Genomic DNA, 12,432 nt, shown 5'->3' with positions numbered 1-12,432 from the left:
CATGGTCTCTACTATAAAGTTAGAAATTATGCTGACGATACGACCTGTATAGTGAAATCTTATCGCTCTCTGCAAGTTCTTTTCAACATGATTAATATTTACGAGAGTGGCTCTGGGGCACGCCTTAATCTCACGAAAACAGAGGCCATGTGGTTGGGGGCGTGGCGTACGCGCGACGACCACTTGCACTTGGCCACTTGCACTTGGTCTCAAATGGATGACAAGAATTAAAATTCCAGGTGTTGTTTTCGGCCGCGATACTGAATTAGACAACTGGCAGCCAAAATTAGAGAAATTAGAAAAACATCTAAATTTATGGAAATCCCGCTCTCTTTCTCTTGTCGGCCGATCGCTCATCGTTAACACCCTCGGAATTAGCAAGCTCCTATATCTCTCTGCAATTTAATCTGGCCATTTGTCTGGGGCTGTCGAATTGAAACGGTTAGCCGAGCGTCCTGCCACCAATCTTTTAGCAATGGCGGTCTCGGCATTTTGAATTTCCTGATCAAAGGTAACTCTCTTATATTAACCTCAGTAATTTCCAATTTAGATGATCACGAATCAAAATCCTTTTATTTGGCCAGATATTTTCTAGGTTCTAGGCTTGCCTCCTGTCGCTCGGAGTGGAGTTCTCTTCGAGATAACTCCACCCCGAGTACAGAGATCTCGACGCCACATTATGAGAATGTTTTCTCGGCTCTCACCCCTCTACGTGGGATTCTCTCCTGCACGGAGTGCTGCGATTTTGAATTTTCTTCCAAGAAATGTTATCGAACTCTCTTGAAGGAAAACTCCACATCTCCAATTCTTCATCGCTTTTGGACACCCTTCCTTCCGATTGACTTTGATCTTGACAAATTTTGGAATTTAGTGCGAGATGACTTTTCTGAAAATCGTAAGAACAACATACTCTGGAAAATTGTACTTCGTGCTATTAAGGTCCGCGATTCGCTAAAAAATTGGGAAAGTATCGACTCAGGTAAGTGCGCCTTCTGTTCCCGTAAAGAAACTAGATCACTGTTTTCTCAATTGCCCCCGTGTGAAATCTGTATGGTCCTACTTTTCCCCTGTCATCTCCTCTATCCTTGAAACTAGCTTTCTCCCATCCTGTACCTATGTTTTCTTTTTTCGTTGGACCCCCGCTAGCCCAAAACAGAATCGTATTGCTCGCTTTCTAATTAAGACAGTTCTGTACAGCGTCTGGAAATTTCGAAATAAATCTACCTTCCACAATGGGAATGACCCCCCTGAGGGTATAACTCGCTATGCCCTCAGTGAGACCAAAAACAGAATTGCGTGCGACTACTACCGACTCTCGTTATCTAACTTTAGAAACGCTTGGGAGTCCCCATCAATCTGTACAATTGATAGGGACTCCTATAGAATACTTTTATAAATAGGTTACCTTAAACTGCTACTACGACGAAATTTTGATGTTGTGTTTGTCAAAAAGAATCATTTATATCAGGTCATTAAGGAAGACTGTTACTTAATATTTCATTGAAATGAAGATTTTCACCCGACAAACTGGAAAAAATTAGCCCTAAAAAGTTGTTTTTTTGCGTCCGCCATCATAAATTTACGTTCCAGTGAGCCTGCGGTATAGAGCTTCGGCTACGCGCTTTTGGCCAATTGTTTTTGTCGTCACGTCATTTTCTTAACTTCTCACGTATTAAATTCGCTATTGTCTTGCTCCTTTCTCACTAAAAAATGTCTCATTCACCTTCACCTTCGTCTTTGAGCAAAATTTATTACAGTCACAGCGAAGAAAGTGAACCAGAGAGTTTTCCTGAAAAGCCTTCTCTCGAAATAGGCGGATACGATGACTCTGTGGAGCCGGTTCCGACCGAAGAAAAAGCTGCATTGCATCTTGAGAGCTTGCCTTGGAAGAGGAGAAAGAGCAGATTTTACTAGGTCGTTTTTCCGGGGAGGAAGACATCAGAGATTGGTATGTATTCCGTGTTATGAAATACAAAAGCTTTCACAATACGAATCGAGAGAATAAAACTGATCGAATGTGTTTACTGAGTCTCTATAGTTCTACTTCAAAGCAAACCGCTTCGAATTTGCAAAGTTCACCGTAAGCACACAGATATCAACAAGACGATCCAAGAACGTAAGTCGGGCTATAGGTAGACGTGCAGTTATGCATAAAATGTTTTTTCATCCCTGAAAGACACCAATTCTACAACAACACACTGTCACATATTTTTGGTGCAATACCCTAAAAGGTATCACAGGAGCTGCTGCTGTGGACCTTTTGAGGCTAAACAGCCTAAGGGGTACCAAGCTCACCTTTTTAACCCCTAAAAGGTACAACGAGCACCCCAGTCCTTTTTTTTAAGGAGTTCCCCTTCCCAAGAGTAATAAGTACATGCCAATTGATGCGTGTGTTAAAAAAGATATGTTATGAAATTTAAATCATAATGGTCTGAAAGCAAGGAAGTATATTTCATCGTGAAAACATTGTAAACACAGCATATCAGTTAGGACCTTCCCTGATTTTCTCTTTGAATTAATTAATGCAGATATCAGTAGTTCGGATTGTCTCACTCTTGTGCTGTTGTATAACTTTGAATTTGATTTTGTTTCTAAAATACATCTGTTGCAGTCTTTTCATTTTTGGAGCGGGTTCCAAATTATCATAACTATAAATTCGTCTGTGCTTTTGCATGTGTCTGATTTGGTGCAGATCCATGTTAGATGTGCAAGACAAAAATTTCATTTCATAGTGAATAATACCTGTTTTAAGTTTCTTTGTAACAATGTTAGAAATAGCTTGTACTAATGATGGTATACCACTTATTTTTATTTGTTGTATTGCAGGTTCACAAGTATCTTCATAGGTCAAGGAGAACACGTACTTTGCTCTCACTGTTTGTTGAAAAATACAAGTAATACTTAACAGTAACTTGCAAGCCACAATCAAAACCCTGTATTTCCCCTGTACTTATTGAAAATTAAGTTTTCCAACTTTCTTTTTTGCATTGTTTAAACCACTGGACAACATCTCGTACATAGCTATGAGCTTTAATTTGGACTGATATCTCAGCTCCACAAATATTAAGACTCTGTATAAATCTGCCCTTTTTAGATGCCTGTTGATGCCCATGTTACGATATAAATTATTTCCTCAGTCAGCTATGCAACATAGGGTTATGGAATTCTGATAACTACAAGACTTTGCTACTGAGTAACACATTGCATAAAGCCCTAAAGCAGAGCATTGCTTACAAGAGCAGTTGTGTTCTTCTCTCAAACAGTTCACTGCAGTTATTTTATATGTACTTATCTGCACTTCTCTGAGTTTATAATTGTCATTGAGGGAGTCTATAGTCTGGAAATACTGTACTAAGCCCTGAATAGATGGTACCTCTAATAGTACACACGTACCTGAGGGATGGCTTCTACCATATTCGCCTCTTCTATGAGAATCAAATATCTTACAACTCCCATTATCAGTACAATAGATACTGACACTGTTTACATTCTAATGTCAGAATAAATGAAGAGTAATTTTGCGACACGAGTAATTCAAAAGCCCTCTCTGTAGACATACTGTACTGATATTCCTCAATTATTGAATCACAATAATGTAAATTACCAGTGTAGCTTTCACTTTACTTAAGCTGGTAAGTTTTCTCAGACAAAGCAATCATTGACAGTCATTCTGTTTGCATTAAATAAAACTTCCCTTTACATCAATCATAACAGTGTTGAATACAATTAATTACCCATCTCCAAAATTTGTACCAGGTATGTGCTCCTTTTATCTTATTAGAAATCAGAGTAATCAAACTCATAGTAACACATTGTTTTCCGGCATTTTCATCGAAGTACATAATATCACCTTGACTATATGGTGCCTTGATTGTTAGAATAGGATCAATACCATGTTTTGGAGACCCAAAAGTTGTTTCAATGTCATTGTACACATTCAGTGTAGCCCAATGACCTCTGTGGCTTGCATTCTTGTGCACACTTGATGATGTATTACAGCTATACAAGGATAGATATTTGCTCAGAGTCTCTACAACTCAACAATTTTCGATTCAGTGTTGCCTGTTTCGAAAGCCACTTCTTTCTCATCTTTTGTACAAACTTAATACTGTCATTACTGCTCGTTTTTCTGACTCTGCATTTGACGTAGCAATACATTTTTGATGAGATAAGAATGTTTTTAAGAATTCCCCCGCACATCAGTTTCTTAATTTATTTGTTTTTACGTGAAAGCTTTACTAGTTTTTTTACTGGCATTCTGCTATGCTCACGATCGAATCGTCTTCGCACATGGTACTCACCACTGTTAATATCACAACGATTAACAAACACCGCATGATGAGATCTGAATTCTTTTGCATATTCTATTTCTTTTGCAACATCATTTTGTTGAGCACACAACGCCGATTCGTCACACTTTTGTTCTATGCATGGCGCTACTTTGTCCAAATCATACATCATCACATTTATTTGACACCGCGTTATTTTGTACCAAACAAACATTCCTGCAGAACAAAAACGTGAATTTAAAATTCGCAAAAAAGCGACATAACTAATGAAACGAACAGAAAAATAACAGCGGATAATATACTCTGTTTGAGCAAAAGCATAACAAATGTAAGCTTAATAATCACGATAGAGGACACATAAATATAACAATTATGTTTATCCTCACTGATGAAAGTCCAACATGGCATCTTTGTTGTCGTTTCCCAGGATTTGATCACGAGGCACCTTGCATTTATCCTGACGCTGTGTCGGACCGAAAGCTCGAATCAAACAATTTTCCTCGAAGTGCACCGAGCAAATCACAAATTAAGCCTGTGGTTGTGGAAAGGAATTCTTCCTTTTGATTCTAACAAACCGGACGCACAGATCTCTCGTTCTGTATGTTGGACTCGCATGCAAAGCCACTCTTGCCGCATTGTTGGTGCGGTTGCTGCAGCCCTGAACAACACAACGACTTCCTACCATATTGAGTTGAAAGATTTACGTACTTTGCTAAAACATAAACTCGCTGGAATTGTCTAAGAAATTAGCCATGTGTCGGGTTTGACTTGGGAAAACAACGTCACCAGGTTTCCTGCGAAGTTTCTTGCGACCTGCCCTCAGGCATTGGTAACCAGATCGTAGGAATAATGGTGGAATAATGACGGATTAATGGTAGGCGAAAATTATAGATTATAATCGCGAAAATAATAGGGTTTTCGCCATCGCCCGAAGCTGAAATTTGGTAATAATGTTGATGGGGATGTTAACTGCTAATTGAGCGGAAAAGAAAGGTGTGTCAAAATTTCATCGTAGTAGCACTTTAAGCTTTAGTTAACATTAGATCAAATTAACTTGGAATTATTTGTAACTTAAAATTAGTATTAAACAATCCTAGCATTACATTAATATTAGTCTACATTAGCCCTAGCCATACCAATATTATAGATTAAGCTTATATTAATATTAGACCTAACTATTTTGGAATTATTTATAACCTTACATTAATATTAGGGATATTTATTACTCGTAAATATTTAAGAACTTTTGAACTTTGGAACTTTGGACTGTTTATTAATAATTAGTTGGGGCCAAGCCCATGTGCATTAGCACTTTTATTTTGTAACTTATGTGGTTTGTTAGGAATAAAACCCTCTCAAAACTTAAAATATATATATATATATATCATTAAGCAGCAAAAAATCATTATCCACCTACCTTCTTGTAAAATATACCAGTCAAAGAAGCTTCAACATGAACCGCCATTGGAAACGTGGCACAACTACCTTGGTGAGTGACAATCGTTTGAATAAAACAGCTCACACAGAAAAGTGTTGAATAAACAAGAAACATTTCCACTTTGACGGGGGAATTAGAGGACATCACCGCAGTCTCGGTCAGGAGAAAGCTTAGTAGAACAGGCTGAGTCATCGCGCAAAATGTCTCTAAATTTGCTAGTTGTACAATCAGAGCCATTAAGTATTTGTCGACAGCTCGTAGGACTGCGTTTCTCAAACGAGGTTCAGAACTTTGGACTCTTCCAATTTTGATTTCTTATTTCTATTTTAATTTCAGTTTTTCAGGCAAAGATTTCGTGCTTTCAACATCTAAGGAAGGGATATCGGTCTCGTCTAGAGGTCGCTTCTTTCCTTTTTCGATAACACTCGATAAAAAGCCAAACGTAAATCTGCTACAGATTGTAGTTCCTTCTTCAAATTCCGCTCCCAGCTTTTCGCACTTCATATGTGGATTGTGTCTTGTTTGGTATCAAGTTCACTTCTGACTGCTTTGTTTTGTCAGGGTTGATGTTGCTAGTAATGATATCATTGATATCTTTGCTGTAGTTGTTCCCCAAGTTACCTTTCGTGACTTAACCTGAAGATAAAAAGATCTATTACTTATTAAAGACTTCGCACGTACCCTCTTTGCAAAACAAGGGCGCATTTCAGAAAAGGCCTTACAGTTTAGGATTACAAATGAGAGAACTTGAAGTCAGTTTTAGTTTAGGGAGCAGTATTTTGAATCAAGAGAGAATGCCTTATCCTTCTCTTTTTGAACTTAGTACAGGTGGGGAATCCTTTCCTCAAACCGCGAATAAATCAAACCGCTCAAGATTTTAGCTTCCAATTGCTTTAACATTTTAACTTTCCGGAGACAATTTTAAAATTATCGCGTAAAAGTTACCTATCCATTTACTATTTGCACAGCAATCAGCTTTAATTTGTAGTACCATAGGATTCTGTTGTGAAGTAGGTTGAAAAGGTCATCTTTTAGTTCACACTCTAATGAGGAAATGTCTGTGCAGGACTATATGGCTAATGATATGAGGGGAAAAGGGTTTTTCAACCAGGTCGAATGGGGTTGTTACTTTCTGCGCTCCTGAAACATCTTCCTTATCATTCAATGCGAAAACTTTTTGGAAGTCGAAAAAAATAATATTTATTGCGATATCCTTTTTGTAATAATATTTTACTTAATGTACATAATTCTTAAAGTAGGTTGTAATTTTTTTTTTTTGAATATTTTTCTGTGGGCTTTCTAGAAAGTAGCTTGTAGCTAAGTGTGGTGCTACATTGAATAAACAACTACTACTACTACAGGGGCGCAAATCTACAAGAGCTAACGCTGATTTATCAATGTATGTCGCCAGAATGAATTAGGTGGTCGTCTGTTGGTCATCATTAAACCACCTAGTCTCCTGAAATGTGGTGGTTACTTAAAGGTGCCTTGGAAATCTGATTGGAAGTTTTCTTTTTAGTGTTGCTTTCTCGTTATCTGGGAAATCTGCGCAATTTAATGCAAAAGAAACTGTGCCATTTCTGAATATTTCACACTGTTGAGAGCCAATCAGATTGCAACGATCACCAAAAATGGCTGTTAGAAGAATCTGTAACTAAGGGGTGTGATACGAGTTTTATGTGTTCTGTGTGGTATATGCTAAAACAACTGATAACCTCAGTGTCGGTGAAAGTGGTGGATATTTTACCTAGCTGTTTCGTGGCTAAGTAAATATCGCTATTATTGTTTACGCAAAACGAGTCTGGTTTGTGGACCCAGGGAATTTAGAATTATTTTTATTACAATTTGCCGCATAAATCATGTTTTGCGCTTTTTATGGAATGCTGGAGTAACGCAAGTATTTGAATGCTCACGATATGTTTATGCAGAACTTCTGACTGACGATATGTAGAGGAGAGGTCAGTCAACCAGATGGATATTTCACCTTACGTACATTTAGGTAGTGGAAAGGCAGTGTAAACCTATGACAGAAGTACAAAGTTTCTGGGGGTAGCCACGAATGGTGCGACGCTTACACTTATTTGTAGCGTGATGATTCAAGAGAAATTGAGTTTATCATTTCTACTCCTTCATATGGAGTGAAGAATATTCTGACCTATTCAGTTTTTTTTTCTCGATGTGAAGTGAAGCGTAATTCAAACTCCGCTAACAAAATTTATTTGGGAGAGGGATGCATCAATCGAGTATTTGATAAATTGACTAAATGTGGCAACGCTAGCATCAACCAGTTAATGAGAAACATTTTTATTTAACTGGTTTCTGCTTTTTAAAAACTGAAAATATGCAGTAAAGCAAGGCTTCTTTGTCTTAACATTCTAGTTCACTAGGAACAAACATTATTTAAATAAAAAGAAAAATGAACATACACTGTATCCATTTGGTTAGCAATGGAAGGTCTTACAACAGATTCCTAGTCTGTGCAACAAAACTGTAACAGCATTGAATTGTATTTCAATTTTCCAAAATATGACACATTAGTTGAATAATGATTTCTCGCGCTATTCTCCTTTGCGGCAGTGCTGGTTCGCTATTGGTGGTCGCTGGTCATCGCGTGACAGTTTGCAAATTAAAGATGATCTGGTTTAGGCAACCTTTCTAAGACCGCTGAGAATTCTTCAAACTCACTAAATGGGTATTTCAAGTAGTTCTCCTGTTTGGCCACTGACTTCATATTACAGCATGAGCAGGGCGCATGTTCATGTGGGTATGAGGGCAACATTCTTGGCGAAAATCCAGCCTGCCAGGTAAACCGTGGAAGATATGGGCCGTGGAAAGCTGGGTAAAACACATTTTCAGGATGATACGATGGCAGTGGAGGTGGAGGCGGAAACTGGGCAAACTGGTTTGGCCGGCTAGTTCGATGGACATCATTTGAGACTTTCGCTTGTTTCCGTAACTTGGCTCGACGATTTTGGAACCATAACTGAAAATATGAAGGTAAATAGTCGCTAGTAACTTGTGTCATGCGGCTGGACAGAAGGCTAATGGTTTTGTTAATATAAGTTAAATACCTAATAAACATATACAAAACCAGAATCAAAGGAAACTGTGAATAAGTGTGGATACATTGCGCTTGAATGAGTTTTGAAGATAATTAAATTCCAATGGACGACTCCCGGATACAGTTGAGACTTCTTGGTATTATTTTGAACTGCTGGGGTGATTTTGAGCGAATAGTCAGAGTTCACATTTTAGCTATCGGTCAGTACAAAATACAGACTGCAAACCGGTTACGAAATGCAGACTAGGTACAAAATGCAGACTGCAGACTGGGTACAGAATGCAGACTAGAAATTTTGAAAATTGTTATTTCTTCTGATACATGACAACATATGTCATCTTATAACTTACCGAGTGTCACGCAATCGCCTTTTTGGCAATCACTTTCATGATCATTTGCACTATTTCGGAATATTCCTTGCCCGTTTCTACGCATATTTTGTTTTTAAAAAAGTGGTCACTGAATTCTGTTTTTAAAAAACTGGCCACAATCGTTCTAAAATAGAATTTCAAAGCCATCGTATACTAAAAGAGAAAAGACAGCTTTTGTATGTGTTACGAACTCTTCACCTTTTAAACCGATATGAGTATATTTTCAATTTGTTGACAAAAATGTTGACTTAGACCTAAACTGTTCCTTCGACTTCGTATACGTTCTGGGGTGTACACACAATAATTTTCACAGATTAATGTCTGCGTAGTCACCAAACAGACGAGAGAGGTAAAACCATCAGAAAAGTAAACAATTAACCAATCACGAAAACAACGCTTCTCTTTCCCTATAAAACTTTCCCGGTTCCTCATTTTAGCGATATATAACGATATAAATACTGACGGCTCGCAGTGAGAAGAATGAAGCCTTGAAACTGTATTTAAGAACGATTGTGACCTGGACGCTTTGTTAAAAACAAAACATACCCGGGAACGGCGAGGAATATTCCACAATAATGCAAATGATGGCGAAAGATGATCGCGGAAAAGCGATTGTACTAAGCGTCTTCACTCACAGTTACACCTTTAGGCTTTCAAATAGCTTTAATTCGGTTACGCATGTGCTAACTCCGACGAGTATTTTAACTAAAATCGAAACTCCTTCGAAGAAAGGTCGAATTAAATTTTAACGTCGCAGCATTACTTTGGAAATGTGATAAAGGCGTCCCCGTATAATTTCAGAGGGTCGCTATCAACATTGATCTGCCGTCAACATATCGATTGGTTTACATCTGAGTGAGTGACATTTGCATGTTCTGCCCCATTCTAATAGTCGCTTACACGCTTCGCGTATCCACGACTAAAAAGGACTCGTAGCTTTGCCAAGATGTTTATAGAAATACAGCTGTTTCGAGAACAGTCTCCAAAGGATATTTGGTACTTAATGAATTTTTAATAAGTGGAATAAAAAACTAAAATCATCAAACCTGCAATGCCTCATCCCTACAACGACAATTTTTGATATTTCCCGGTATTCCTAAGATCAAGCACTTGTGACCTGAAAACTACTCTTTCTGCCTTTCGTGGTTTTCGTTCGTACTTTTACACTTTTTCTGACAACCGCTCTCGAAACAGCTGTATACTTGTATAAAATGTTCCGAAAATTTTAGGCAGAGATTGAATTGCATAAAGAAAAAGCCTTTAACACGGTAACCAAAAAGATAAGTTAAAAAATCTTACCCGTATATTCCTTGTAGTGAGTCCAAGTTTTTGTACTAATTCGTTTTCGTCCTCTTGTATCAAATATGGTCTCTGTGCAAACACTCTCTCCATTTCCCAGATTTCCAGAGGTGAAAACGTGGTTCGTTGCTTCCTTGTCATCTTTGGCCGCGCGGGGGTTGGACTACATTGGTTTGTATCGCTGTCCACGTCAGTCCTCTGGTTGTCGGTGTCAACGCTCGGCAAGTGCTCGTGGTTTTTCCGGCTGTCCTCTTTGAAGCTCCCTCTATCGCTTTCGGTAGTTGAGTTATCATTAGCTGAAACGACACAAAAGATCAAAGAATGACTTCATTCATTAATGGCTAAATATGTAAACATTTTAGAAATTAACTATATGCATCAAGCTTCTGAAACCTAAGTCTCGAAGCAAGGCCTGGAGGTTATCATTTAGATATTTTATTCAACGTACAACTACAGAACATGGTTAATCCGAGAATCTAGAATTAATCTGCAAACCTCATCGTTTGTGTGTTGTACACTTTCCGTGTAAGTTGAGCACTTAAGGCCACGTATTACCGGGAGATAGTATTCTCTTGGTTTTCCGAGGAAACTGATTTAGTCGTATTTCTTTCATTGAAGATTGGAAGAAAATGATTATCCAAAGTCGTTATTTTCCTTGGACACTTAAATGACTGGAAATACAATCAGGAAAATCCCTGAACTTTCTCTCTTTTTCTCGTAAATAGCATTTATCAAAACTTAAAGCGAAATCGTTGAGAAATAGACTAAAACATTTAAGATATAAGGAACGCAACTTACCAGGAAGCAGCGAATATGACGAAGAATGAAAGGAGCTGCCTTCACACCCCAAAATCCGGGATATGGAAAAGGAAGGTGGTTGAGTGGAGACCGGTTCAAGCATAGGTCTGTGTGGAGGCAGACTGGCTGAAGGCTTTCGTGATGAAGGAGCCACGGACGAAGAGTTCAGCGGAACACAAATTGAAATATCCACATGCGAAGCCATCGTTAACAGACAAAAACACAGGATGCGTCTTCTGTATCGATCTGAGTGATTTGAATGCAGCTTTGCGGAGTTGTTACTTATATAGAGGTGTAGCTGTCAAGTAACAAGATTAAAGGCGGCCGATTTTTTTTGCGTCTTAGAGGCACTGTCCTCACCTTTCGGCCTGTTTGTGTCTTTCGGAAACCGACAAAAAGAGTGTGCGTTCCGAAGTTTTACTAGGCCGCTCTTATCGTGCAAGCCGGAACATTAAAAAGCGCTTCCGCGCGCTAACCTCAGTCGATTCCCGATTACTCAAACCCAGCCCTACTTCGAACGAAATTCGATTACTTGTAGAGATCTGTAACCGTTACCTTTTTCCTCGAACCCAAGATCAACGGTGTCTCATGGTAATTTCAAGTACTTTTCATTTCCTCTTACGCCATTTCTAAACAACTGTTCTTTAGATAACTCCAGCGATGTTTTTTGATAAGTGAAATAAAAGTGAAATCTGCACAGTAGTTTAAGGGAGTCAATAACTGAAAAACACTTTTATCACACTAACAATATTTTTACTACATGTGTTGGAAATAACATCCGCAGTAGACCCTTGTTCTTATCTTTGCTGTTGCTTGTAAAATGGCCGCTACCTTACAAAGGTATCTACAACAATTGACCTTTAGAATCGCCTCGTGGAGTTGAGATCAAAAATTTCGAAAATCGTCAATCGTGTTTCTCTAAAACGAACTTACTCTGCGGCAACATTGTTGGCTCGATATCTTTGTATTACAAGGTAGGGAAAGAGGGGAGAGACTAATCTTTGCTGGTCGCGGGTAAATGCGACGGTGCATGGGTGAACCCACTTTGACGGTTTTCCTTTTATCGGCTATCACTTTTGAGGTTTGAGGCAGAGTTGTTTTTCAACTCTTTTAGGGTCGTGATCTCACTGCGTGACAAATTGTTCAGCGTAGCCGTGAAACGGACAAATGACAAGC

At 38.5% G+C, this 12,432-nt stretch overlaps 1 protein-coding gene across 1 annotated transcript; it reads right to left on the bottom strand.

Moving 5' to 3' along the window:
• Positions 1 to 8,034: 8,034 nt before the first annotated feature.
• LOC148730693 (homeobox protein Dlx6a-like) lies at positions 8,035 to 11,308 on the bottom strand. Its single transcript, XM_088762150.1, has 2 exons — positions 10,459 to 11,308; positions 8,035 to 8,710 (listed from the first exon to the last, which is right to left on the bottom strand). Exons 1-2 carry the CDS (start codon positions 10,597 to 10,599, stop codon positions 8,354 to 8,356), a joined length of 498 nt encoding a protein of 165 aa, XP_088618276.1. The 5' UTR covers positions 10,600 to 11,308; the 3' UTR covers positions 8,035 to 8,353.
• Positions 11,309 to 12,432: the final 1,124 nt, after the last annotated feature.

This window comes from Stylophora pistillata, chromosome 5 (assembly GCF_964205215.1).
Source record: "Stylophora pistillata chromosome 5, jaStyPist1.2, whole genome shotgun sequence".
NCBI lineage: Eukaryota > Metazoa > Cnidaria > Anthozoa > Scleractinia > Pocilloporidae > Stylophora > Stylophora pistillata.
The sequence above is the reverse complement of the archived record's forward strand: the minus strand, read 5'-3'. Positions and strand labels throughout refer to the sequence as shown.

Excerpts from the sequence above, each read along its gene's own strand:
- LOC148730693 (XM_088762150.1), bottom strand. The coding sequence starts at position 10,599 with ATGACAAGGAAGCAACGAACCACGTTTTCACCTCTGGAAATCTGGGAA. Across the intron at positions 8,711-10,458 it reads TCACTACAAGGAATATACGG|TTATGGTTCCAAAATCGTCG; the intron begins GTAAGATTTTTT and ends TCATATTTTCAG.